General features: G+C 44.2%; 1 protein-coding gene across 2 annotated transcripts; it reads right to left on the reverse strand.

Moving 5' to 3' along the window:
• Window positions 1-26,466, reverse strand: Angel1 (angel homolog 1). Of its 2 annotated transcripts, none has more exons than XM_021653068.2 (10): window positions 26,334-26,466; window positions 22,630-23,205; window positions 21,634-21,860; window positions 21,137-21,206; window positions 20,083-20,516; window positions 17,875-18,001; window positions 17,021-17,131; window positions 4,020-4,089; window positions 2,651-2,814; window positions 1-1,949 (listed from the first exon to the last, which is right to left on the reverse strand). In XM_021653068.2, the coding sequence occupies exons 1-10, from the start codon at window positions 26,395-26,397 to the stop codon at window positions 1,789-1,791; spliced, it is 2,004 nt and encodes a 667-aa protein (XP_021508743.1). In that variant the 5' UTR covers window positions 26,398-26,466; the 3' UTR covers window positions 1-1,788. The 2 variants fall into 2 exon arrangements, with proteins under 2 accessions (XP_021508743.1, XP_021508751.1); XM_021653076.2 differs by lacking the exon at window positions 26,334-26,466 and adding an exon at window positions 25,980-26,250.
• Between the last annotated feature and the right edge of the window lie 948 nt (window positions 26,467-27,414).

The raw sequence follows: 27,414 nt of genomic DNA on the forward strand, positions 1-27,414 counted from the left end.
GAGGGGGCATGATCAGCCTTTATTTGGAAAAACGTTGCCTGGTTCTGCTGGCTCCAGAGTGCAGTTTTATAAGCCATTTAAACCCCCACACTTCATTTCAAAACAGAAACAAATAAGAAACAAGGAAAAGATAAACCATCAAGCTCTGGCTTTCCACCTTCTTTAGCAGTTGAATCTGCATTTCCTGACAGAGGGAACGATTAGTGGCCCTTGTCCTGAGAACCAACAGGGCACAGTAGTGAAACCATCTCAGGAGGTGCCCAGAAAGAGACGGTGGAAAGTGGGCCGTGGACAGATGGGCCTGGGGCTCAGACAGGCAAATGTCCAATACCCAGAAAACAAAACTTAAAAACAGACACACACAGGAAAAGAAGTTCCCCCAGAACCTGAGCATGGGAAACTGAGAGTCAGCAATGCAGCAGCAACATTCCAGCCAGGTCTTTGGCTTTCAAATAAAGGAAAGAATATAACGTCTGGCCCACCGTGCCTAGCCACAACCTCTCAGTCAACTGCTTCCAGTCTCTGGGCTTAATAGTGCAGACAGACACAAGGGCCAGCAGATACTGAGTTAAAGCTATGTGGAGGATCTGGCCTAAGGACACCCTAGGCTACACCCCAGTGAGGAGTAAGGCATGCAGGTGATGCAGGTATAGACTACAGGGCTCTTGAGTAGGCCAGGGAACCCTGTGTTTGGGGAGGAAAGGCAGAGCAAATCTGCAAGTACTGCCATCCTGAATTCTTAGATCTAGTTTGCCCAAATGCAGGCTTTTGTTGAGATGTTTTGGCCTGAGCTGAACAGCAGGCTTCTTCAGAGAGAAAACAGAAGGGAATAAGGAAGGCAGGGAGTAGGGAAAGAAGAGTGAGAAGAGACTTTCTTAGGTGTGCAGAGGTCAGAGGTCAAGCTCCTGGGGCTCTTGTGCTGGCTAAGGCTGCTATAGAGCCTCCTGCTCTTTCTACGGGGACTCCAACTCAGTTCTGCAGAGTTGAGTGAGACCACAGCTCCTGAACATTCCGTCTCCTTATCCTTAAAATGCTTCAAACCTCACAACACTGCGCCAGCCCACTCAACCCCAACACAAGATATCAAACTGCATTCCTCAGGGAAGTCCTACTAAAATCATCTGGGCCTGAGGAGAGCTGGGCTATGGTGTATCCCTGAGCTGCTGCTCCAGGCTATGGGCCAATTTGTCTCCAGAAATAACAAGTGTGCCAGGATGCCCAGATGACTGACAAATGAAAGGGAGAAAAGGGCCCCACATCTGCTGCCTCCTGGCAGCACACAGCTACTATGTCATGCTCTCAACCTGTCCCTAGCCCAAAACCTCATGGTGGTACATGGTCTAGGCAGAGGCAGGCCTGGCTGTGCTGGGCAGTCCCATCCCAAGAGAACTCATGCTTTACACACACCTTGCTTGTGTGTACCAGAGCCCAGAGGTCATGAAGGGAGGAGGAAGGTTGGGTCAGAGGGTGCCACCATGAAATGGCCTGAAAGCAAATAACCAATGAGATCAATAACTCCCGCAACCCTGGTCATTAAAAATCAATGGGGGAGGGGGCGCTGGGTACATGGAAGGAAGAGGAATGCTTTCCACCTCTCCCAGGGCCACCTAGCATGTGGCACAGGATTAGGAAGAGGCTGAGGCAGGGCAGGGACCACAGGCAGAGAACGTGGGCAGGCCTGGAGAAAGTCTGACCACGGGCAGGAGGGAACAAGGGAAGGGACATAAGTTTCCACAGCACGGGGCATTTGCAGTCGTCCGATCCAGTGAGCTCTCTCCCTGGGGGCCCTCATGGGGCAGTGACTTCCATGCCGAAGCTTGCAAGCAAGCAGAGATGGTCTGAAGAGTAGAAGGGGTTGGGTAAGCCATTGGCAGCCCAGAGAATCTCTTCAGAGAGGAGGGAGAGGCGGCCCAGGAGCTTCAGAGTTCCATCTCGGTCCAGCCTGTGATCTAGGGACAAAGCAGAAGCCAGTAGGTACAGCAGCCACAGCCATGCTGCATGACAGACACGGACCCCAGAACTTTCACTTTAAAGTAAATGGCATTCCTTCATATGCTAACACACGCGTGCTTATGAACACACACACACATGTACGCATACACCACTTGGCATTCTGACCAGAAGGCTTTCCTGTGATAACATAAGTGAATGAAGACAGGGACAAACAAAACAGGCTCTGGGCCCAACATTACAAGGTTTTTGATTTTTCAAGAGATACAGAAATATAGATTCCTTAAATATGATTCTAAACATAGGCAGTTAATTCAAACATTCTAAAAATAAGCAAACTAGAATGGGGCTAGTGAACAGCTCCTTATAACTATTGGCAAGAAAAAAAAAAAGAAAGAAAAAAGAAAAAAAGGGGCTCTGACCTTAGCTAGTCCCTCCCCAACTTCTGCGCCTAGACTGGTCTAATTACTTCCAGTGCTCTCTTTTTAACTCCACCATGGAAAGAGAAACGACTGTTCCCCTGCCCCGACCATTACAAAGCCAGAAAAGGAGAAAGCAAGTAAGGTAGTTCGCCCATGTGAAGAATGCGCATAAAGTTGGTACGATGTCCGCTCCTCTGATGCTCAGGTTCCTGCAGCCCAAGACAAGCTACCAAAGGCATAACCTACCACCAACAAAACCCTTGATTCACTAGGCTTACCAGTTCTGTTCTCATTGTCACAGGATTCAGCTGAGAAAAAAATGTAATCCACTGTCATCCCAAGACCTAAGGGCATCGTCGTGACCTCTGGGCGGCCATGCTGGGGCAGGAAATGGGTATATACTGAGGTCAGGTGGAGGCAGTGCTGGATGGTGCCTATTGTCCTACAGGGACAGAAGGCAAGACATCAGCTAACAAAACACATTACAGATGCCAAATATGGAGCTGCAAGGTTTAGTGTTTTGCCCTGCAAGAACCTACTCTTTTGGGAGTGTTTACTATGTCACTGTGTGTTGGAGGTATGTAACTCCCTCTTTAAATTGCTGTTTGAGTTTTGTTTTGCTTTTAGTTTTTTTAAAGGCATGCCTTCATTATGCAGCCCAAGTTGGCCTAGAACTCACTATGTAGACCAGGCTGGTTTCAAACCCACAGAGATCGAATGCTGGGATTGAAGATGTGTGCTTCCACATCCGGCTTTTCTTACTACACAGGGGCTTACGCTTAGGAGATTTCCTGAGTCTTGTGGGGGGGCTCATCACTTACACTTTTAAATAGTGTTGGAACTGTTAAAGACGATAGGGACTTTTGATATAAGACTGAATGCATTTTATATTAGGAGATTGTCATGAACCTATAGGGACATGCGGAAGAAAGATATGGCTTAAAAGTGATGTGGTTAGTTGTCCAAGTGACAAAGAGGGTAGAGTTGCAATGGTTAATGTTGTCAACTTGACAGGATCTTAGAATCACCCCTGGTTATACCTGTGAGCAATTATCAGGATTGAGACAGGAAACCCAACGTAACTGTGGATGGCACCCACATCCACAGAGGTTTTAGACTCAACAACAACAACAACAAGTAAGCAATGTATTTGCATTCACTTCCTGCTCCCTGACAGCAGGTGCGCATGTCAGCCATGACTTTGCCACCTGTATAATAAGCCCTTTCTCCCTTATGTTGTTTGTGTCCGTGTATTGTATCACAGCAACAGCAAGACTAATACATTACTCAGTTGCATCAAATCCTTCCCATACTAAGAAGAGGCCTGTGATCTCAGCCCAAATGAACCTAGAAACAGACAAACGAATGCTGAGACCCCCTGATACTCCTCATCCCCATTCTCCATTCACCTGGTAAAGAATACCAATGTACGCTTATGTGGGCCAGCAAGTCTAAGGGAGGCTTTCTCCCTCAAGCAAAGACTGCACGGGCTTTTCACCTGCAAGAATACCACCTTGCCTTTAGCATGCATGCACACCAGCCCCTCTATAAGCTTATTGAGAGGACAGCTTAGCAAAAAGTATTCCCAATCAGCCTCAGCGTACCCAGTGCTCTCATGCCCGGACTAAAAACTGGAAAGGAGTTTACCTTGGGAAGACAGGCTCAAGTTCAGATATCTCTTCCTCAAAGATACACTCGGCCCAACCAGCAGGTCGATCTGTAGGGAGCCAGAGAAAGAAGCGTGTGTTAGCCACGGACCATGCAGCAGGGTCACAACCTTTCACTTTCGGAAAGCTCTCAGCCCCTGGCTGCACTGCTCCACAAGGTCTGGCACAGGGAAAGGAAAGAGAAACAATGATGAGATGAACCAAGGGAAAACACCTGAGGTCCCTACACTCCATTAAAATAGGTCATACAGTCACATAGTTCAAAATCAAAATGAAGAAGAAAATCAATCAGTCAGGAGTCCCTCCTCCACTCACCCCTTGACATTCTTTCTCCTTGTACAGGGGCAAGCAATGCTATCAAATTCCTTATACATTCCTCTAGAGATTTTCTGTCACACACTCTCCATTGTGGGGGACATATATGTGGAAACATAGGTCCGTGCCTGCCTATATATGTTGTATACACATTCATAAACAAAAATACAAATGCCAACATGAGAAAAGAAAGGAGAGATATTATGTTACTACAAGTCTTACTATCCTAGGCCAGGTCTCTTGCCAGGATAACACCATGACCAACAGCAACCTGGGGAAGGAAAGTGGTTTGGGCTTATAGAATCATCACTGAGGGAGGGCAAGTCAAAGACTCCAGACAGGAAGCTGCGGGCAGAAACGAAAGCAGAGCTAAGGAAGAATGCTACTCACTGGCTTGCTCAGCCTGCTTTCTTACACAATCCAGGACCACCTGCCCGGGGTAGCAACACCCACAGTGGGCCAGGGCAACCCATTTTCACTAATCAGGAAAACCCTGCCCCCCCAAGGCTTGCCTACATGCCAATCTGATGGGGACATTTTCTCAACTGAGGTTCCCATTTCCCAGATAATCCTAGCTACTGTTTAGTTGACAACTAGCCAGTACATTTACTGACATTAATAAGACAGCAAGGGCTGACACTGACAAGTCCTTAGCAATCAAATTACTAAAATCAAGAAGGAAAGAGGGAACCTGGTACGGTGGCCCACGCCTGTAATCCCAGCACTCAGGAAGACAGGCAGATCTTTGTGAGTTCGAGACCAGCCTGGTCTATTAAGTGAGTCTAGGACAGCCAAGGCTAAAAAGAGAAACCCTGTCTCAAAAATAAAATAAAATAAAATAAAATAAAATAAAATAGGGCTTCAGCTGGGGCTCAAAGTCAAATACAAAACCCAGAACTTTAAAAAAAAAAACCACTGCTGAGAGGGCTGATTCATCTTTTCTAGTCTACGGAAGGGATCAGTATAAAAACCATTATAAACTATTCAGATGAATTACAGGGAGATAGATCGGTAGGTAAAGGCACTTACTACCAGGCCTGACAGCCAGAGATCGACCCCAGGAACCCACATGGTACAGAGAACCGACTTTCACAAATTGTCTCCACGTTCTCATCATGGCATGTGTACATGCATACATACAACAACAAATGTGTGTGTATGTGTGTATGTGTATATGTGTGTGTGTGTGTGTGTGTGTGTGTGTGTGTGTGTGTGTGTTTTAATTTAAGCTAGGCTCTGTACTCAGGAGGCTGAGGCAGGTGGATCTCTATGAGTTTGAGGCCAGCCTGGTCTACATAGCTACCACTAGGCCAGCTAAGGCTACACAGTGAAACCCTGTCTCAAAAAAGGAAACAAAGGGCCCTTCAATGGTGGCACATGCCTGTAATCCCAGTACGCAGGAGGCAGAGGCAGGTAGATCTCTGTGAGTTCAAAGCCAGCCTGGTCTCCAGAGTGAGTTCCAGGATAGCCAGGGCTACACAGAGAAACTCTGTCTCAAAAAAAAAAAAAAAGAAACAAACAAACAAAAAATAAATAATGGAAAAAATTAAACATATATAACTTATATAAAATGAAAAAAACTAGAGACGCACAAGCTAACATAAACTTAAAAAAACAGCAAATTTGAATAGGCCTGTAACAAATAAGGAGACTGAATAAGCAAGGAAAGCTCCGACTTTAGATGGCTTTACTGGGGAACTCTACCAAACATTTAACTAAGAGTTCATAGAATCTTTTTGTTTTTGTTTTTCCGAGGTAGGATTTCTCTGTGTAGCCCTGGCTGTCCTTGAACTCTCTCTGTAGACCAGGCTGGCCTTGAACTCAGAGATCCACCTGCCTCTGCCTTGTGTGTGCTGGGATTAAAGGAGAATTCATATAAATTCTTTATATACAATTTTGGAGGTGACATTTTCCAATTCATGCTATGAAGTCATTAATGGTGCTATTACTTTCATACCAAAACTATATATCACAAAGCAAACTAAAGACTAACATCCCCTATAAAACATGGAGAAAACTCAATAAAATATAAAATCCAGCAAAATATAAATATGATTATATACTGTGACCACATGATATATCCCAACAACTTAAACTAATAAACTGGATTAGAAAACAGGATGCATCTTTTTGCTGCATCCAAGAAACGTATGTTACCTCTAAGGATAGACATCAGTCATCTCAGGGTAAAAGGATGGAAAAAGGTATTCCAAGCAAATGGACCCAAAAACTAAGCAAGTGTATCTAATTTAATATTAGACAAAATAGAGTTCAAACTAAAACTAATCAGAAGAGATAGGGAATGACAGCACATACTCATTAAAGGAAAAATCCATCAAGACTATACCCAATCCTAGACATGTCTGCACCAAACAAAAGGGTACCCAGCTTCATAAAAGAAACACAGCTATACCTAAAACCACCTATTCAACCTAATACAGTGCTAGTAGGTAACTTTAATACCCCACTCTCAACAATAAATAGGTCATCCCAGCAAAAATTAAACAGAAAAATGCTAAAGTTTAAAAGTATTATAACTTGGGGCTATAAGAGATGGCTTAGTGGTTAAGAGCACTGTTTGCTCTTCCAAATGGACCCAGGTTCAAATCCCATCACCCACATGGCAGCCTACAACTGTCTGTAACTCCAGTTCCAGGTGATCTGACACCCTCACACCAATGCACATAAAATTAACTAATTTTTTTAAAAAAGTATTATAACTTAAATGGACTAGCAGACATTTATAAAACATTCCACCCAAACACTAAAGAATATACTTTCTTTCTCAGCAGCCCACAGAACTTTCTTCAAAAGGAACCACATATTAGCAAAAGCAACTCTCAACAAACTTTAAAAAAAAAAATAGAAATAACACCCTGTATCCTATCTGACCCCCATGGATTAAAGCTGAAAGAGTAAACAGGGTACAAACTCATGGAAGTTGAACAACTCTCTACTGAAAGAAAACTAGGTCAAAATAGAATTCAAGAAGGAAACTGAAAACTTTTTAGAACTGAATGAAAATGCAAACACTACATACCCAAACCTATGTGACACAACAAAGGTGTTCCAAGAGTCAGATTCAAAGCCTACATGAAATAAACTGGAAAATCTCATATTAATAACACACTTGAGTGCTCTAGAAAAACAAAAGGAATACCCAAAAAGAATACATGGGAAGAAATAATAAAACTCAAGGCTGAAGTCGATCAATGAAATGAAGAGTTGGTTCTTTGAGAAAAGTCAGCAAGATAGATAAACCTGTAGCTGAATTAATCAGAAGACACAGACAAGATCCAAATTCTAAATTAATGCCAGGCAGTGATATCGCATGCCTTTAATTCCAGGGCTTGGGAGGCAGAGGCAAAAAAAAAAAAAAAAAAAAAATTTGGGGTGGGGGGTTGTTTGCTTGTTGGTTGTGTTTTTTGTTTTGTTTCTGAGACAAGGTTTCTCTGTGTAGTCCTGGCTATCCGGGACTTGCTTTGTAGAACAGGCTGGACTCAAACTCTGAGATCTGCTTGCCTCTGCCTCCCAAGTGGTCAGACTCAAGGCTTGGGACACCACGTTCAGCTTGGCAAAAAGATTTAAATTAGTAAGAAATGAAAAAGAAAACATGATGACAAACACTAAGGAAATTCAGGGCATCATAAGGGCGTACTTTAAAAATCTGTATTCTACCAAACTAGAACCCCTAAAAGAAATCAATAGAAAAAAAAATTTGAGACAGGGTTTCACTATGTATCCCTGGCTGACCTAGCTGGCTTGGAACTTCACAGAGATCTGCCTGGCTCTGCTAGGATTAAAGGTATACAATATCATTTGCAGCAAATTTCTCAGTATTATATGACACACCAAAGTGAAATCGAGATGAAATAAACAATTTAAACAGACACCAGTAAACAGAAACAGGAATTAAAAGTTTCCCATACAAAATAAACCCAGGGCCAGATGAGTTAGCACAGACGTCTACCAGACACTCAAAAAACACTAAAACTCCTCAAGTTATTCTGCCAAACAGAAACTGAAGGAACACTGCCTAATTCTTTTTATGAAGCCATTATTACCTTGATACCAAAACCACAAAAGACACAACAACAGCAACAACAACAACAAAATTAAAGACGAGGTCTCTTATGAACATACATATAAAAAATCTTGCAAACTGAATTCATGAACAATCAAAAAGATTATCCCCCCATGCTTAAGTTGGCTTCCTCCCAAAGATTCAGGGAAAGCTCAATAAATGTAATCCACATATAAATAAGCATAAAGGCAAAAATCAAACGGTGAACTCAGTAGATGCAGAGAAGACCTTTGATAAAATACCACATTCCTTTATGAAAAAAGCGTGGGAGCGACAAGGGATACATGAGACATACCTCAACATAATGAAAGCAATGGAGAGCATGCTCACATCCAACATCATCCTAGTAGAAAGAAGCCCAACGCCTCATAACTAAAAGCAGGAACAAAACAAAGTTGTCCTTTTGCTCCATACTTATTCAATATAGTACTTAAAGTCTCAGCTAGAGAAATAAGACAAATGAAAGAGATCAAGAAGATACAAGCAGGACAGAAAAAGTCAAAGTATCCTAATTGCAGATGATATGATTTTATACATAAAAAGACCTTAAACACTCCACCAGAAAATTTTTACAGCTGAAAAACACCTTCAGCAAAACAGTAAGATGCAAAATTAGCACACAAAAATAAGTAGTCTTTCTTATATACAAATGACAAACATACTGAGAAAGAAAGCAGACAAATGGTACCTTTCAAAATAGCCTCAAATAAAATATCTTAATGTTTTTGTTTTTGTTTTTTTTTTTTTTTAGTTTTTTCGAGACAGGGTTTCTCTGTGTAGCCTTGGCTGAATGAGATTGGAGACCAGGCTGGCCTCGAACTCACAGAAATCTGCCTGCCTCTGCCTTCCTGAGTGCTGGGATTACAGGGATCCTTGAGGTAATTTTAACCAAGCAAGTGAAAGATATGTAATAAATTTTCTAATACACTGAAAAAAGAAACTAAAAAAGAAGACACCAAAAGATGGAAAAATCTCCTATTCTCACAGGTTGGTAGAATATTGTGAAAATGGCTAACCTACCAAAAGCAATTTACAAATTCAATGCAACCCCCATCAAAATCCCAACACAATTCTTCACATAACTTAAAAAAATGTTCAGCTTCGTATGGAGAAAGACAGACACATACACACACACACATGCATATACCAGGACAGCTAAAACAATCCTGGGTATTATTTTAGCTGTGGGAGGTATCACCATCTCAGATTTCAAGTTGCATTACAGAGCTATAGAAATAAAAACAGCCATGTTGATCAATGGAATAACATGAAGACCCAGGCATAATTCCACACACCTACAGACACCTGATTTTTTTTTAACAAAGAAATCAAAATTAAACACTAGAGAAAAAGAGAGACTCTTCAACAAATAGTGCTACAGCAAATTCAACAATTGATAGCTGCATGTAAAAGAATGAAAACAGATCTACTATCTAACACCCTCCATAAAATCGAACTCCAAATGGGTTAAGATCAGATACCCTGAGTCCAGTAAAGGAGAGATTAGGGAATAGGCTTGAATTCACTGGCGTGGGGGAAAAAAAATCTGAAAAGGACACTGATAGCATAGGCTCTCAGACAACGAATAAATGGAACATCACGAAACTAAAAAGCTTCTGTACAGCAAACGACACCATAATTTGAGTGAAGTGGCAGCCTGCAGGACGGAAGACACCCTTACCAACTATGTGCGTGCATGTGGGAGTGTGTGTGTGCATATGATAGAGCTTAGTATCTAGAAATAAACTACAAAAATGAACATTAGGAAAAGTAAACCAATTTAAAAATGGAATATAAACTTAACAGAGTTCTTAAAAGATGAAATACAAATGGCTGAGAACACTTTTAAACATTCAACATCTTTGGTCATCAGGGAAATCCAAATCAAAACCATTTTGAACGGGGCAGTGGTGGCCACACCTTTAATCCCAGCACTTGGAAGGCAGAGGCAGGTGGATCTCTATGAGTTTGAGGCTAGCCTGGTCTACAGAGTGAGTTATAGGACAACCAAGGCTACACAGAGAAATCCTGTCTCAAAAAACCAACCAAACAAACAAAAACCCTATTTTGAGATTTCCTCTTAGCCCATCAGAATGGCCAAGATCAATAAAACAAACCACAACACATGCTGGCAAGGAGGTAGGAGAGAAGAACACTTATTAAGTGCTGGTGGAACTGCAAGCTGGTATAGCCCCTGTAGAAATCCGTGTGGAGGTTCTTCAGAAAGACGAAAATCTACCCCACAATCCAGCGAAACCATTCACGAGCATCTACCCAAAGGATTCTATGTCTGACTACAGAGATACTTGCTCCTCCTTGTTCACTACTGTCAGTTCATATAAAGTTCATTACGGCTCTATTTATAAACAGATTAGATGTCCATCAATTTATGAATAGATAATGAAAATGTGGTATATTTATATATGGAATATTATTCAGCTGTTAAGAAAAATGAAATGAGTAAATAAATGGATGGCCCTAGAAACAATGCCCTGAGTGAGATCGGAGGATTGCTCAGCCCTCATCAGAGAAGCTTCCTGAAGTAGATGGAGATTTGGAGATTAACACAGATATCCACAACAGGACAATATGCAGAGAATGAGACACTTTAGAGCACTCAGCCCTCTGTGATGGGGTATCTTCATCAAATCCCTCCTCTCAAGGCTTGAGGATCTATGAGAAGATAGATTATAGGATTGTAAAATCCAGAGATGGTGCAGGACTCCAAGGAAACAGCATCTTCCAGACTCAACAGAATTGATATACAAGTGAACTCACAGAGGCTATTAGTGCATACACAGGACGTGAACAGGTTCAAACCAGACACAATCCAGCCCTGAGAAAAGGAATAGACACAAAGTCCCACCCCTAACTAAGAAGCTATTTGCAACTGAAACCTGCTGGAAAAGGGAAAATTCGTTTTCCCCAATGAAATGCCACTGGGTATACCAACCACACTCTAGGGCAGGCCCCATGCCCTAGGGTAGCTGGCCAACACAAAAGGGATGCCATGTTTTTGTGCACTTTTGTTTCATTTTGATCTTACTGATTCTTTCTTTCTTTTTCTGAGAGACAAAGAGCATGAAGCTGATGGGGAGGGAGATGAAAAGGATCTGGAAGGAATTGAGGAAAGGGAAAGGATAAAATTATACTGTAGTGTATGAAAGAAAACAATTTTTAATTTTAACAGTCCAGAAATTTACATATCTATGGCCTTTCAATTTTTTATATGGGGAAGCTGAATGGAAAGTAACTAGCAATGCATATGCGAGTTCTCTGGGTGGTAATTAACATGTTCTACAATTAAGGCTCAGAATTTAGCTCGGGGACAGAGGGCTTGCTTAGAAACACAAGACTCTGGGCTTAGTCCCCAGTAAGAAATGTGTGTGTAGGGGGCAAGAACGAACTGTTCTAAAATTGTAATGGCGATGGCTATACCAACTAAGAAATATATTAAGAGCTGGTGAACTTTAGAGAAGTATATTTTATCACATATGAATTTTTCTAAATAAGTTGTTTTTAATTAAAAGGATAAAGGACTATTATGAGCAACTTCAGGACCTGCATAGGTCCTGAAAAACTGGTAATTCAAATAAAAGGAAATCTCACTTTATTTTATATTTTTCCTACCATTTATTTTGTTACTGTTCCTCCAATAAATAGGGTCTTGTTTTCATTATGTCTTTTAACAAAGGAAGAACATTTATATGTGACTATTACTGATTGCTATATATTAACTTTTAACTAGCTACTTTCCAGGATTATCTTAATTTTAATGCTATTGGTCTTGGTTTTCTCTTGACCAATTACATAGAGGGATCATCAACAAGTACCAATCTAAACCTTCTGTTTTCTTATGCTTTTACCTTCTACTTCTGTTTCTGTTGGCTGCTGTATTCCAACACAATTAAATAATAGGTCTGTCTTGTCCCTCACTCTAACAAGCATGCCACTGAAGCTTCTTTCTTTGGGCAAAATGCTATTTGGGGAACTTCAGTGACTTTGGTTTGGTTTTTTGTTTGTTTGTTTGTTTTCAATTTATTCATTTTACATCCTGATGGAAGGCCCCTCCCTCATCTCCTCCCATTCCTACCCTCCCTCCTCCTTCTCCTCTATCCCCCTCTTCCTCTTCAGAAAGGTGGAGCCCTCTGCCTCTACCAACTGACCTCAGCCTATCAAGTCTCATCAGGACTGCCCACATCCTCTTCCTCTGTGGCCTGGTAAGGACACCCGACAGGGGGGAGTGGTTGAAGTGCAGGAAACAGAGTCCATGTCAGAGACAGCCCCTGCTTCCCTTACTAGGGAACCACATAGAAATTGAGCTGCCTATCAGCTACATCTGAGCAGGGGCCTAGGTTCTCTCCATGTATAGTCCTTAGATAGTACATCAGTCTCTGCAGGAGGCTCTGGGCCCAGATTTGTTGGCTCTGTTGGTCTTCTTGTGGAGCTCCTGGCCCCTCTGGGTCCTTCTATCCCCCTACTCTTCCCTAAGACTCCCTGTGCAATGCCCAAAGTTTGGCTGTGAGTCTCAGCATCTGCTTCGATCGCCTGCTGGGTAGAGTCTTTCAGAGGACATCTATGGTAGGCTCCAGTCCTGTTCCCTTTCTTCAACTGCTTCCAGTGTCTATTCTATTTGCCCTTCTGAATGAGAATTAATCCTCCCTAGGGTTCTCCTTGTTACTTAGCTTCTTTAGGTCTGTAGATTGCAGCATGGTTATCCTGTATTATATGGTTACTATTCACTTATAAGTGAGTAAATACCATGTCTTTCTGGGTCTGGGTTACCTCACTCAGGATGATCTTTTCCGGGTCCTTCCATTTGCTTGCAAATCTCATGGACTCTCTATAGCAGTGTGGATATTTGTGAACCCCTACAGACTCATAAGTTGAAATCCTGACTCCCCAGAGAGCAATGATATGAGGAATGGCAGCTTTAGGAGCTATTCATGCCACAAGAGTAGAATCCTCACTAAGACCTTTTGAAAAAGTCATATTAACATCCATGAAAAGATATGGAGTTTCCCTGTAACAATGGTGCTGCTAGACACAGCAGGCTAACAAAAACTATAGTACCTAGAATGTCTTGCCTCTTTTGCAGTAGTTAGCCAGTGGGGTCCCATAGACACCCAAATAATACAGGCACTGCCACTGTTCTTTGTTATTCTTCAGAATGTGACAAGAAGAGCCTATTGCTGAGGGCACCAAATATTTGAGTCACAGGACAAGAAGAAATCAAACTGGCATGACTCGGAGTGTCTCTCCATTGGCTAGCTTTCATAGTACTGGAAGATGCTGGAAGATGCATGCTACTGGAGGAGAAAAGTAATCAGTCTTTCCCAGATGTGAACCCCTGTGTGAGCTACAATAAGGGCCAGAATGGCAAGATAAACCCACTGGTCCAATAGTGACACGAATGTTATTGGGAGTAATGAACCACTTTCTAATTATGTTTAAGGCCTCCTTCACAAGACTGAACCGATACCCAGAACCACTACTGGCTAGATAAGTCATAGGCCCAAGGGGAGAACCTAGTACTATTATTCTGCTAAATGATCCTTAATGGAATTAATGTCCTTATAAAAGAAGCCCAAGAGAGATTCCCCGTTCACTAAAATGAGAAAGGAAGCATAGGGACCCTCTTTAGTATCCACAACTGTGTCAATATTTGTGAATCCCTATAGATTCATAAGTTCAAGTCCTTACTCCCCAAGGAGCAATGCTATGAAGAATGGAAGCTTCTTCTGGGGCAGGGGAATCACTACACGTGGAAACATACGCAAGAGGGGGCTTTAATTTAAACATCCTACTTAAGAATCATTATGGAGGTGGAGAGGTGGCTCAGCAGTCAAAGAGTACTTATTGCTCTTGCAGAGGACCCAGGTTCAGTTCACAACGCCCACTAGCAGCTAACTCCAGTTCCAGAGGATCTGACTTTTTTCTGGCTTCTAAGGGACCTGAATACAATTGGTGTACAGACACACAGGCAGGCAAAACACCCATACACATTAAAAAAAAAAACAAAAAAAAAAAACCAATATTAAAAAAAAATAATCTTTCTGTCACAAAGGAAGCTGGGAAGAATAAGAACCCACATTTTACACTACACAGTGTGGGCGATGTGAAAAGCGCTAGTGAAATGCTGTATCGGTTCTGGGAAGCAGACCATCACTGTCTAGCCTGCATCTCCCTCTGCGTGAGGAGGTCACCTTTAGAGTTAGTGTCACAGGCAAACTGGTACATTTTGAAATGTAGTTAAGACCATGCAACTCTGGCATTAAACTAGAAATGGTATCTGTTGAACATTTTTAAACACATCCTCTAGAAAACTATTTGCACTAGTGAATCTTTTCCTTCCGGTGGAAGGTGATACAGACTTCTCGGATTTGGAGTCTCTAATGGGACTCAGCAGCAGCATGGTCAGCCTGGGCTGCAGGCACGGAACCGAGGGCGCAGCACCGCATGTAGTGAGCATGTGTGCTTGCGAAGATTCAGTCTCCAACACGAACCAACTACCGTGACTTTGCACTTTTATTGAGTCACTCCATTATAAAACCTTTTGACACAAGATCTCGTTACGCAGCTGAGGCTGCAGAGCCTGGATCTCCCCCTCAGCCTCCTCAGCACCACCATGCCCAGTAGAACAAATCTCTTAAAGTGACTGTCAGTGTGCAGGTTAAAGCTACTGGGCTAATTTTGTGTGTTACTAAGTTTCAGTGCTATTTTATGTATCATTCAGGTGAAGCAGTCATGTTTTAAAATAATCTATTCTTAATATAAAATTATCCACGTGGGACTGCTATTGCTTTACTTTGGGATTTTGTAATCTTAAAAAATCTGAGCCAAGCTGCTGGCCCTACCTGAGACAAGGAAGTGCTCTAATTCTGAGTACACCACCCTGGCCCCATCTTCCCACTTCTATTCTGAGCTCCACAGTTTAGTTTTCATCTGCTGAAGTCATGTTTTGTGCCTGAACTGCCTTTGTAAAGGCAAGAGTTTCTAAGGCAAGTGTCTTCACCAAGCCCACCCAGTTTCCCCTCTCTCCAGTGCCACATATATCCCCGTCACTAATCCCTCCCAGTTTTGCCTGTTGTTTTTTTTTTTTAAACCCACTGAGTCCACTTAGAGCTGCCACTCTATGCATGAGTATAGGGCCATCTACTGGATCACGGGCAGTCTCACAGACTCTACCTCTCCCAGCATCTGCTATCAACTGCCAATAGCTCCTCGGCTAGGGGCTCATTTCATCGGTTTATTCATGGAGAAAGAATCATAATTTGCACATGCTCCAATGTTTATCTCTGAAGCATTTTACTATTTATCTTTCTTTTTCTGAAGCATCTGTTACCTGCCTTTGGTTTTCCATTATTCCTCTCTTCATATATTTTAGTAGATTCCATAGTATTACTTTGAGCAAGGCCAGCTTTGTTTGAGTTAGCTACATAATTCTATACCAGTTATTTATATGAAGTTTATTCTAAATAATAAGAACTTTGCTTTTAACATAGGGTTATATGGAACATTTTAATCTTTACTTCTCTGGAGCTAGAGAACTCTGCAGCTCTGAAAGAATTGCCATTGCTCCTCGGACACTTGAACAGATGGTGTTGTAAAAATGTGGCCTGCTTCCCTAAATGACTCCTCCTCACATTGCCTTTCAGGAGCAAAAACATCTATAGGCTTTTCCAACATGATGTATGCACTCTACTTTTGTTGAAAAAGCAAGAGACTTGGGGTTTGTCTCTCAAAAGGTATGCCTTACGTTGGGGAAATGCACAGTGTGGTTCTGAGATCTATACAGCCCTATAGGTAGGATTCCCCATATTTCCTCTCACACTCCTAGACCATTTCCCCTTGCAGCCATTTCGAATTCACTGTATTTCACAGCTTCAGACCTAGTTTTGTAAAAAATGGCGTTTGCTTCTGGCTTGTTTTCTTTGAAGTGGTTTCAGAGCCAAGAAGGTGAGACCATCAAAAACAGTGTCCCATCCAAACTAGAAGTTCTCCACAGGAGCAAGTTTTTCTTTAATCAGGCCCCTTTCACCTTACAATTTTCAAAGTCCTGTGATATGCATCTTCTCTCCTACAAACGCTACACACACGCTAAGCACCTAAGCCTGAAGGGTTAACTGGCTTACTCTAAGTCCCAGAGCTGGCAAGAATCCAGGGCTCCTGGTTTACAGTCCAGCACTCTTATCAAAATATATATCCAAGCATGAACTTGGCTCACATTCCTTCTTCTGAACTCATTATCAGGAGCTGATCAAGAATTATATTTAGGAGAGCTAGAAACAGGCTGGAGAGATGCTCAGCAGCTAAAAGCATTTGCTGTCCTTAAGGAGGACAAAGGTTTAGTTCCCAGCACCCATTTTAGGAAGATCACAACCACCTATAACTCTAACTCAAAGGATCTGACACCCTTATTCCATCCTCTGCAGGCACCTGCATGCACATGGCACTCATTCATACACGTACACAAATAAGCAAAGGTTTAAAAGAGAGACAGAGAAGAAGACTAGAAAACAAGAACATATAACTGTCAGAGGTGAAGAGGATGAGGGACAAGAGAACAGGCTTCCTGTTACCTGGCTTAGTATCGGTCACTCCTTCCATGAGAACCAGTCCTACTGGTCGCTGACACGCAATGTTGCAGAAGCGGAATCGTAGTAGGAAGTCTCGGCCATACTTCCGTCTCTCTATAAACCAGGAAAATGCCATATGGTAAAAGAAATGCAAAGGACTCAGGTGCCAAGACCTCTTAAGTACCAAGAACCTTCTAGTATAACAACACTGAGGAAATCTGACTCTGAGGACAGGGAGATTTTCCCAATGGTTGCAACCAAATTTTGTCCATTTCATTTGGTGGCATATGGAGAACAAGAAAAACAGGGGAACTTGCTAAGAAAATTAAAGAGATTATACTTTCTCTTATTATTGAAAGCAAACTTTCAGAAAATTAAAGAGATTATTCTTTCTCTTATTATTGAAAGCAAACTTTCACCCCCACACGAACAGGGAGACACAGAAAATCAAGATGTGATATATGAGCCAGGCATGGTAGTGCATGCCGTTAATCTCAGCACTGGGGAGGCAGAGGCAAGTGTTCTGAGTTCGAGACCAGCCTGGTCTACATAGAAAGTTCTAGGACAGCTAGAGCTATGTAGACAGTCCCAGACTCAAAACAACAACAACAAAAAGAATGTGATATGTAAGGACTGGAGATATGGCATAGCCAGTAAAAGCACTAGCTTTTACCAGAGTACCAAAGTTTGGTTCCCAGCACCCACATGACAGCTCACAACCACCTGTTAACTTTAGTAACAAGGGGTCTGAAACCTTCTTCTAGACTACGTGGGCACCAGGCATATACATGGTCCACATACAAACACACAGCACCCCGCCCCCCCAAATCACAAACTTTAAAAACAAAAGGGCTTACCTGATCTCTTGGGATGACAGGAGGTAACATACTGACAACAATCAGTGATGCCCAGGGAGCTGGGCCACAGTGGGGCCTGCAGCTTCCTCTGGTAAAGCTGATGAGAGAAGTCTTCCTGTCCAGAGACCTGCAAAAAAGAGCAAGGTGGGCATGAGGAAGCCAAGCCAGAAAACGGAAATGCCTCCTGTTGTAGGACATTTGAACAAATACAAACACATATAATCAGACAGCATATACATGAAATGAGCAAGCCACGTCAACCTCAAGGGAAGGCAAGGATATGGAACTAATTATAACGTTACTTTCTCACTAAAAGTATTTACATGTCCATGAGATCGGGAACAATGGAAAGAGAGTAAAGAATAAGTGGAAAACAGAACTGTATGAGCATGTGGTCCTATGGTTCACCTCAGAATAATCTATGCAGTCCTCCACAAGGGAGACAACTCCCTTGAATTTGTACCAGAGACAGGTCTATCCTGTCATCCTCAACTCTGCTTCTTCTAGAGCAAAGTCAGTTCCTTGGGTCTGTTATTGGGAAACCACAGGGTAAAACCAGATGGGGAATGCACCAAGCACTTTACCATCTCTATGTCACCATCCTCACTCAAAGTCATGAGCAGCCTGGGAACGGACAGAACATACAGGGAAACATTTGGCAATACCAATCATCTGCCTATCTCCAATGTGGGCAGCAAAATTCCCTTTATTTCATCTAACAGCAAATATCTGAATGCCAAACTATGTGTGAGGCACTGGGATCGACTGGTGACAGGCACAATCCCCCTGCCAGGGCATAAACATTCACTATGCAATCCACAGTGAAAAAAGACTTGGAATCAAATGGCCATTTAATGGCTATGACTTTGAACAAGTTAGTGGTCTTTAATTTATATGCTTTTCTAGGAAATGGGATACTAGGTTTTCTAATGCCTCAAATAACCACTCAATAACCACTACCAGTTACTGACTGCCTTTGAAGGAGGCATTAGAAAACCTTATGTGCATTATTTCATATGTTCATAAGGTATCTACTATTAGTCCGATTAGATCCTCAGTGTACAGAATAAGCAAAGGGGTACTGAGGAAGTTCTATAACTTGCCCAAGATAGCAGAGCAGAAATTAGAACTCAGGGCTGTCTGGTTTCTAAACAAGTACTCTCACAGCCCATGCCTAATGGAACTGTCATTTTGTAGGCACTCGGCAAATTCTACTGCCCCTGAGCTCCTTGAAGACAGTTCCTTTACAGGAGGCTAACGCCCTGCTCTAAACAGCACTTAAGTGACCTTGTTAAAATAAAAGCCCAAGCACTCAATAATAGTTGTTTTGTGTCCCTTCTCCATTGTGTTTTGCCAAAAATTAATTAAGCAATAAGATGGATCAGAAGAGACAAAACAGAAACAAAGAGATTAAGTAACGTACAATAGGGCCAGCACACGCTGATAAAACTATGAGCTAACTATGCTACCGATATTTGGCAGCTATAAGAAAGTAAATTCAAATGCAAATTACTGACTGAAAAAAAATAGTTCAAAATAAAAAACAGTACTGTGCTGTGTTTATAAGACACATACTGTAGACTTATATATCTCCTGTTGTGGTGATCACAGCACAGTTCCAGAGGCCAGACCACCTGGTTACAATTCTTGCCCCTTACTAACTGTCTGACCTAAGTAACATTATTTAGAATCTCTGTGCTTTAGTTTCTGTACTTTTTTAAATGGAAACAATGGTAGAAAACAGTGAAAATTAAGGAGCTGATACATGCAAAGTGCTCAATATAATACCTGACACACAGTTACAAGCTTAATAAATATAAACTGTGTACTCCAGCAGCATAAATACCATTGTAACTATAGAAAATGACTTGAGACATTTTGACATTTCGAAGAGTCATCACTTCACTCTGTGAGAAGGTATGGGATTTGGGTAATAAAGGGTTATTTTCTCTTATTTTATGTTTTAATTTTTAAATAGTTTATAGGATTTACTTGTAAATTAAAACATGATAAAAATGGGAAGATGTTCACTGTGCCAGGGCATTAGCACTCCTGTGCTGCCAACCTCCAGAAGAAGACAGAGCTCTTCAGCATCAGAGAAACAGGAGAGAGCCAAACAGTGCCCTGCCACAGAAGCAGCACTCGAGGCCAACACCCAGCTCTCTCCCTCGCCCACATTCCCACCCCGCAGTGGCTGTCCCATTTCACCTTCCAGGCTGGCATCCCATTGTACTGGAGCTCTCCATCCCTGATGAAGTTGTAGAGAGGTGAATCAGGGACAGAATTCAGGTCCCCACACAAGATGATAGGGCAGTGGCTGCCGTCTGACAACCTGGCCAGCTTGTCCACCTCAGCCAGGAGAATGGCCATCTGGGCCAGCTTGACATCACCCCGACGTGGGTTGTACAGGACGTGGGTATTTGCCACGCATAGGGGAGCCACTGAGACTTGCCCCAGACTTTCCGGCACTAGCGGCTGCAGCAGCAACACTAAGCCGACATTGTCCCGATTGAGGAGCTCCAATCCAGGCCGGAAGTACTCCACAGGGCTGGCACAGAGCAGACGAAACCTGGTGGGCTTGTAGCACACAGCGCAGCCATCCGTTTTACACCCAGTCCTCCTCTTGTAAAAACAGGTAAAGCCTGTAAGGAAATGGCACCGTGGAGATGGGTCAGAGTCCGGGAATCCTGAATCCCTTCCAACCCCTGCAGCATTACAAAGGGTCTGTGCCTAAAGTACCTATCCTGAGGCCCCATGAAGGAGAGCCTCTGCCACCTCTGAGGTTCTGCAGAGATTCCCTTACAGCTAAAGCCAGAAGCCTGAGGGACAAGGGAAGGAATGATAGAAGGGGATAAGCAACACACGACTGGCTTGACAGCAGAGGCAAAATGGCTCCAAATGGGGTTACCTAGTGGCTTCCCCAGTACCTAATCCCTAGGATCTAGAGTGAGACAAGTGAAGGTCCTGCCTCCACAGCCTATTAGCTTTGTAGTTTGGAGGTTTTGAGCAAGCCACACCAACTTTTGGAACCCATTTCTTCATCTGTAAAAATGGAATTAATAACCCACTGCTTCATGGAGTTCATTGGTTACTTCAAAGGTTTAAAAACCTAGAACTCTACTTCCTCACCCACACGTGAAAAGAACTAGGCCACAGGCGGGGCTGATGGTTTACTAAGACACAGAGAAGAGGTGGACTCTTCAGGAGACTCTGCAGGGCTGGAGGAAGAAGGGCCGGCAAGCACGCTGGGGAGCTGCAGTACCCATCATCCGCAGAGAGGGCTCCAGCTGCTCCCAGTAATGGTCTTCCTGGACTTCCTGGAGACACAGGATCTGGGGAATCGAAAAGGGAACCAATCACTCCAGAGGACCAGAGGCAATGTGACTCCTACTCCCTAGGAGCAGGCCCACAGACCAGACTGAGGGTCATAGTCAGACTTCCCACAGGCCTTACTTTCCTGACAAGCCAAGCCACTAGCAAGAACAGGCCCAGACTGAAGCTTGAGGGGCCAGACAAGTATGTCAGATTTCCCCACCCTGTGAATCTCTGCACAAGGGTAATCTGCCCAAAATGTTTGACTTCAGGGCAGGCAAGCTCAAACCTGTCTGTCATCCACAGAGCCAAAGATAATCTTAGCTCGTCTGGCACAACTGGCATCATCTTAATAGATATGGGGTAAGAACTCATTCTCTCTGAGCATCAGGAAACAGCCTAGGTCCTGCATCTAAGGCAAGATGGTAAATCTCCCTCTTCACTCACATCAGGGTCCCAGTGCTGGAATTCCTGCATGAGGTTGGCAAAGCGATAGTTCCAGTTGAGGATGTCTGGATGGCAGTGCAGATAGAGCTCTGAGCTCTGCTGCATTAGGTCCTGGGCCAGGATATTATACGACATCAGAGTGAACTGGAACTGAGGGCCATCCCCTGCCTCCAGACCCTGAGCATCTGGCTGCGTGGAGAAATCCTCCCATTCTCGCCACAGGATCTCTGCAAAGGGGTCAAGAGAAGAGTCCCAGAACTCATGCAGGTGTCCAGAGGCCAAGCCACTACCACCCACTGTCACCATGTCATGCCTGAGGTTCTTTCCTCCACTGCCCCTGCCACCCATCCCGCTAAGGACATTTTTCAAGCTGACAGTAAGCTCCTCAAAGCCGCAAACAGTCTTACTGTGTCCATCACTGTGTCCCCTAGCACACAGCATATACTTAGGAGTCTAACAAGCCCCCACATATAATATAAGAATGAGTCTCTGGGGAATTGTGCAATGGGGTGTGACAAATAGTTTCCTGGGGCTAAAGACACTTCTAGAATAATTTCAGCCCTGAGTGCTTCCTGTCTCTCTCTATATCTGGTTTCTGGTTATACTGTGAGGTCCCTTGGTGGATTTCAAACCTATTAAAGCCAGAGAACTTTCTTCACATCTTCATAGACTCCCAATATATGGAACAGAAATGAAACCAGAGTTGTTCTCCCTGAGGCAGAGTGGAGGCCCGGGACCCCTCTAGCCCTACCTCTACGAAGCCTGTTGTGCCTACAGAACAATGGAGAGAATCAAAACTAAGGCTGGGCCTCAGGTATCCCACTGCCTAACTGCAAGATATTAGACGTGTCCCTCTCTGCACTGTGACTTTTTCATCTGTAGACCCGTAAGGACAGACACGATGACCCTTAAGACACTCCTATTATCTGACCCTGCAAGAATTTTTTTTCCAGATGACCTGACATGTGGGTTCACTAACCTGGTTGTCAGACTCACCATGATACGGTATTTCCATTGGGGGAGGTTGCAGCTGCTCCAGGCCTTCAAAGGGCCACATGGAAGTGTCTTCCTGGGGCATAGGTTCCGGTGCTATGCTCCAGGCCACCATTGCTGGGTCCTCTTCCCATTGCTCTGCAGCCATTGCGCCCATTGGGAGAACAGCACAGTCTGCGTACTGGGGCCCTGTCTGCACCGGAACAGCTTCCCACAAAGGACCCTCAACCTCGGCCAGTGGCTCCTCCCCTAGCACCTCAGGGAAAGGCTGGTCCAGGTTCTCTGCTGCCTGAAGGTCACTCAGCTGCCTGCTGGACCACTTGTCCTCCGAGGCAGCATCCTGTTCTCCGGAATTATCCATCAGGAGTGCCAGACTGCTCTCAGCTAGTCTCTTATCTGCAAGAGGACCCTCACTCGCAGTTGACAGTGCCTGGTTCCACCCTTCTTCTCGCCACTGCTGCAGCAGGCCCTCACACTCCTCTTGGTCAGGCCCCTGAGGGGCCATGGCAAAGTCACCCTCTACCTGGGGGGACGAGCTCTTCGCCAGAAGGGCATTTTTTCGACATGTAAAGAAAGCATCTAGAAAGGAAGCCAAAAGATCAGGTTATAAGAAAGAAGATAGCCTAAGTCACTCCACAGAATTCTCCAGCTAGAAGCCTTGTAGAACAAAGATTGTATCCACCTTTTTCATCATTGTGCTAACACAGCCTTCCCAACTTAATGCCTGGAGCATCTCATAGCACTGCTTGCAATGTGCCACGTACTGTTTTAATTGTTTTACAGGTATTAACCAGTCTGCAAGGGAGGGACCTGATGACTCTCAATGCAAGAATGAAAGAACGCAGATAGGTACATATAACCTCATCTCTTTTCCTGGAGGTAAATACTACTTTTAATTTTTAATTTATTTCATGTGTTTTATTTTATGTATAAATTTTTAATTTATTTTATCTGTCTACCTGTATGTCTGTGTATGGTGTGTGTGCCTGGTGCCTACAGGGGTCAGGGAAGGGTGTTGGATCCCCTGAGCCTGTAGTTACAGACTGTTGGAAGCCACCATGTGGGGGCAGGAAATCAACCAAACCTGGGTTTCCTAGAAAAACAGTCAGTACTCTTAACCACTAAGCCATTTCTCCAGCCCTGAAAACACTAATTTGAACATCAACTCTTGAGTCCTGAAAACAACATTACATTAGAACTAACACTTGGCCAAGAAATAATACCAGGAATTATAGCCTTGTAATGAAATTAATAAAACTGACTCTCCAGACCAGCTTACTCTTAACCTTAAGATGAGAACAAGAGAAGCTGAAACTAGATTACCCCAAGAGTTTTTCTAACTCTATAAACTCTCTACTCTATGAAAGCATTCCAAAAAAAAAAATCATAATACTACCACCTCAAGATCAATTTACTTTATCACAAAACCCCGGGGACTCTTTCCAGAGCTATTTATCCCAGCCAAACATTTCACAAACCTCACTGTCCACTTTCTCACCCCATAACACACCAGAAGCTGCAGATTAGAATGTACCAGCAACTGCCAGTTCTAAGACAGGTGTCATCTAGGCTATAGCAGCCACGGATGACAGCCAACAGGCAATAAAGCAGGCAGAGAACTCTAAAATGAGCACTTCAAAATGATGTTTTGATGACAGCAAGGAACTCCTCTCTCAACACACACATGCACATACACCACAGCACCTATTTACATCCCAGGACATCTGACATGCATACAATGATGGCCCACAATCAGAGACACTCGTTTCATTGGCAATTTGTGAACTATATGAGTTTATGTCTCTCTAAATCAGTGGTACCTCTTAGCCAGCAAGATGGCTCAGCAAGTAAAGGCACTTGTTAAAAAGGTGAAGGAACCAAATCCTCAAAGCTGTCCGCTGACTTCCACACATGCCATGGCAAGTCCCTATCACCACCACCACGTACACACATTTTGTGCACACAGAGAATAATAAATCTTTTAAAAAGTTAAATCAGTGTTCTTCAATGAGGTGGGGGGGGGGGCAGATTTTGCTCTTAGGGAACAGCAATGTCCAGAGCTTCAGAGGGACTGCAACTGTGACAGTGCTACTGGTTCAAGGGGCAGGGCATCCTCCAATGCCCAGGACAGAGTCACAATAAATGGTCTGTCCTAAAATTTCAAGAATGCTCTCAACCTACAGGCTGGGTTGCTGTGATTTTTTGTCAAGAACTTGCTAATTATCTGCCCCTCGAAACACGAACACACACGCACGCATGCATACGCGCGTATAAAACATGGTTGACAGGCATAAAGCCCCTCACTTTCAAATTTAGCAGATAATATCGTTGGAGATTGTTCTTCAAGAGGAAAAATGCTTTACTAAGCAAAACTTTTTAAAAAAATACCAAATACACAACATTAATATAACTGTCACATTATAACGTGTAGAAGGAAGGATCCTCTAAAATCTCTAGAATTCTACTAACTGGAAAACCTGTGAGCTGATACTAAGACTACCATTGTGAATACCAGATAACCACATAATTCAAGGAATATGCCGGGTTCTCTGAAAACAGTGACTTCTGTAGGACTTCCCATTCCTGGGATGTATGGACACCCAAAGCCTTCCTGAATCCTCTGGAGACCCATGACAGTCAGCAAACCATATGTTAGCAAAAGATACGGTGCACAAATGGACACGACCCTGCTCTGTTAAAGCTAGCAGTCTAGAGGCAATACTGTTAGAAAAAAAAAATTAATGTTTGATATAAAAATATAGTTTCCCGGGCTGGAGAGATGGCTCAGAGGTTAAGAGCACTGTCTGCTCTTCCAGAGGTCCTGAGTTCAATTTCCAGCAACCGCATGGTGGCTCACAACCATCTATACCCTCTACTGCCCTCTTAGAGCACTAATATGCCTAAAATAAAAAATAAAAATAAAAAAAAATATATAGTTTCCCATCGCCCACATAGTGCAGCCCCGGGGTTGGGGGGGGAAGCACTGGACGCAGCTGGGCGTCTTCTTTCTAAGAAAACCCTTCTTGGTACTGCAGGAGGAAAGTCTGGGAATTCTGTGGGCCCTCAAAGAAAAACTGGGGTCGTGTGAAAGCCTGTGAATTTCAAAAGCAGAGAGAAGGCAAAACTGTGCAGAAGTTAACAACTACTCCCTTCACTAAGGGACCCAGCCTCTCACATCCCTCTCTCAACCCTTGCTTCATAACTGAGGCTTAAACGCTTCTGGCTTCCGAGCCTAAGTTTGTGTTCTTCAACTAGAGTCGGCCGAAAGAGGTCGGCGGATGACAGGCCGCAGCGAGAACCCTGTGTGAAAGGAGCCCACCCGCCTAAAGGCACAGCCCTCTCTCCGACTCTACCCGCTGAGAAGTCCGGTCCTCGCCTGTCCGGGGTGGCCACCGCTCCCGACCCCCGGGAGTGTCTCAGCCTGCCCCAGGACCACCGCCACAGCCAAGGAGGACGCCCCCTTCCCCAGCCCTGGGTCCACGTTAACCGTGGCCCGACGTCACCAGGCCACAGCGTGAGGAGGGGCTGCCCACGAGAGTCGTCGGCCAGCCCGAGAGCCTCGTGGGGCCAGGGCGGCCCGCGGAGCGGGGTCAAGGGCCGCCTCACACTTTGCCACCAGCCGAGGACCGCGGTCCGGAGGCCCGGCGCTCCGCCCTAGGTCCCGTGGAGCCCAATAGGGGCAGCCCATCGGGACGCGAGGCCGGTACCTGAGAGGGAGCGGAAGAGGCGCGCGACCGGCAGCAGCAGGTAACACAGGCACGACGCGATCATGGCCGGCCGCCCGCCCGCGCCGCCGCCCCTCCACACCGCCGCACAGCGGTCTCGCTCTGTCCTGCCCCGCCCCGCGCCACCCACGCTCCTCCCCCACGCCGCCCAGGCTCCGCCTCCACGCTGCCCAAGCTCTGCCGCGAGCCCCCCGGGCTCCGCCTCCACAGCGCCTAGGCCCCGCCCCAGAATAGTTCTTCAACAACAACTTTATTGGGAGCAAGGGGTTGGGGGTTGGGGGTTTGGGAAGGGACGGGCTTCCACGGTAATGCAACAGCCTAGCATGAAACCCATTATTCTGTATGTTAACTTTACAGGTTCTTTTAGATAGATGGATGGATGGATGGATGGATGGATGGATGGATGGATGGATGGATGGATGGATGGATGGATAGATAGATAGATAGCTCATAGGATGCTCTAAAGTATCATTAAGAGACCTACTATTTAAGAGTCTACCCCAGGAACATCATATGCCCTTTTTGACCCTTTCCTCATCTCTAACACAAATTACTGGAATTTTTCACAAAGGCTACAGCTGAGCATAACTTCTGTAACTAGCCTTTCAGAGCCAAGAGGACAGGAAACAAGCTCCTCTCCTCATTCCCACACCTCTTCTGGCCTTTGCTGTTTTCCCCAGCTCAGATCCTAGGTCACAAATGGAGTCCTCCCTTGCTTCACGCACAACCGATTTTTACTCCGTCCACCTGTTCCAGATGGGTTATGGAGAAAAGGTGTGTCCCATTGGAAGGGAGGGAGAAATGGAGGGAGGGGAGAGGGAGGACTTTACAAGAACAGGGACCAAGACTGAATGGTGGGTGGCATGTTTGTCATGAGGTAAAAATGGTGTGGCCCATTGGAAGGAAAGGACTCCTCATGGATACCAGGAACCAAGTCTGACTGGCCGTGTGTTTACCCTGTACCTCTACAGTGGCTAACGTAAATAAATCGGTGTGGTGGTTTAAGATGAGCCCCTTCAGCCTCCACCATTTGAATGCGTGGTCCCCAGTTGGTGGCTGTTTG

Source organism: Meriones unguiculatus, chromosome 7 (assembly GCF_030254825.1).
Source record: "Meriones unguiculatus strain TT.TT164.6M chromosome 7, Bangor_MerUng_6.1, whole genome shotgun sequence".
Classification (NCBI taxonomy): domain Eukaryota; kingdom Metazoa; phylum Chordata; class Mammalia; order Rodentia; family Muridae; genus Meriones; species Meriones unguiculatus.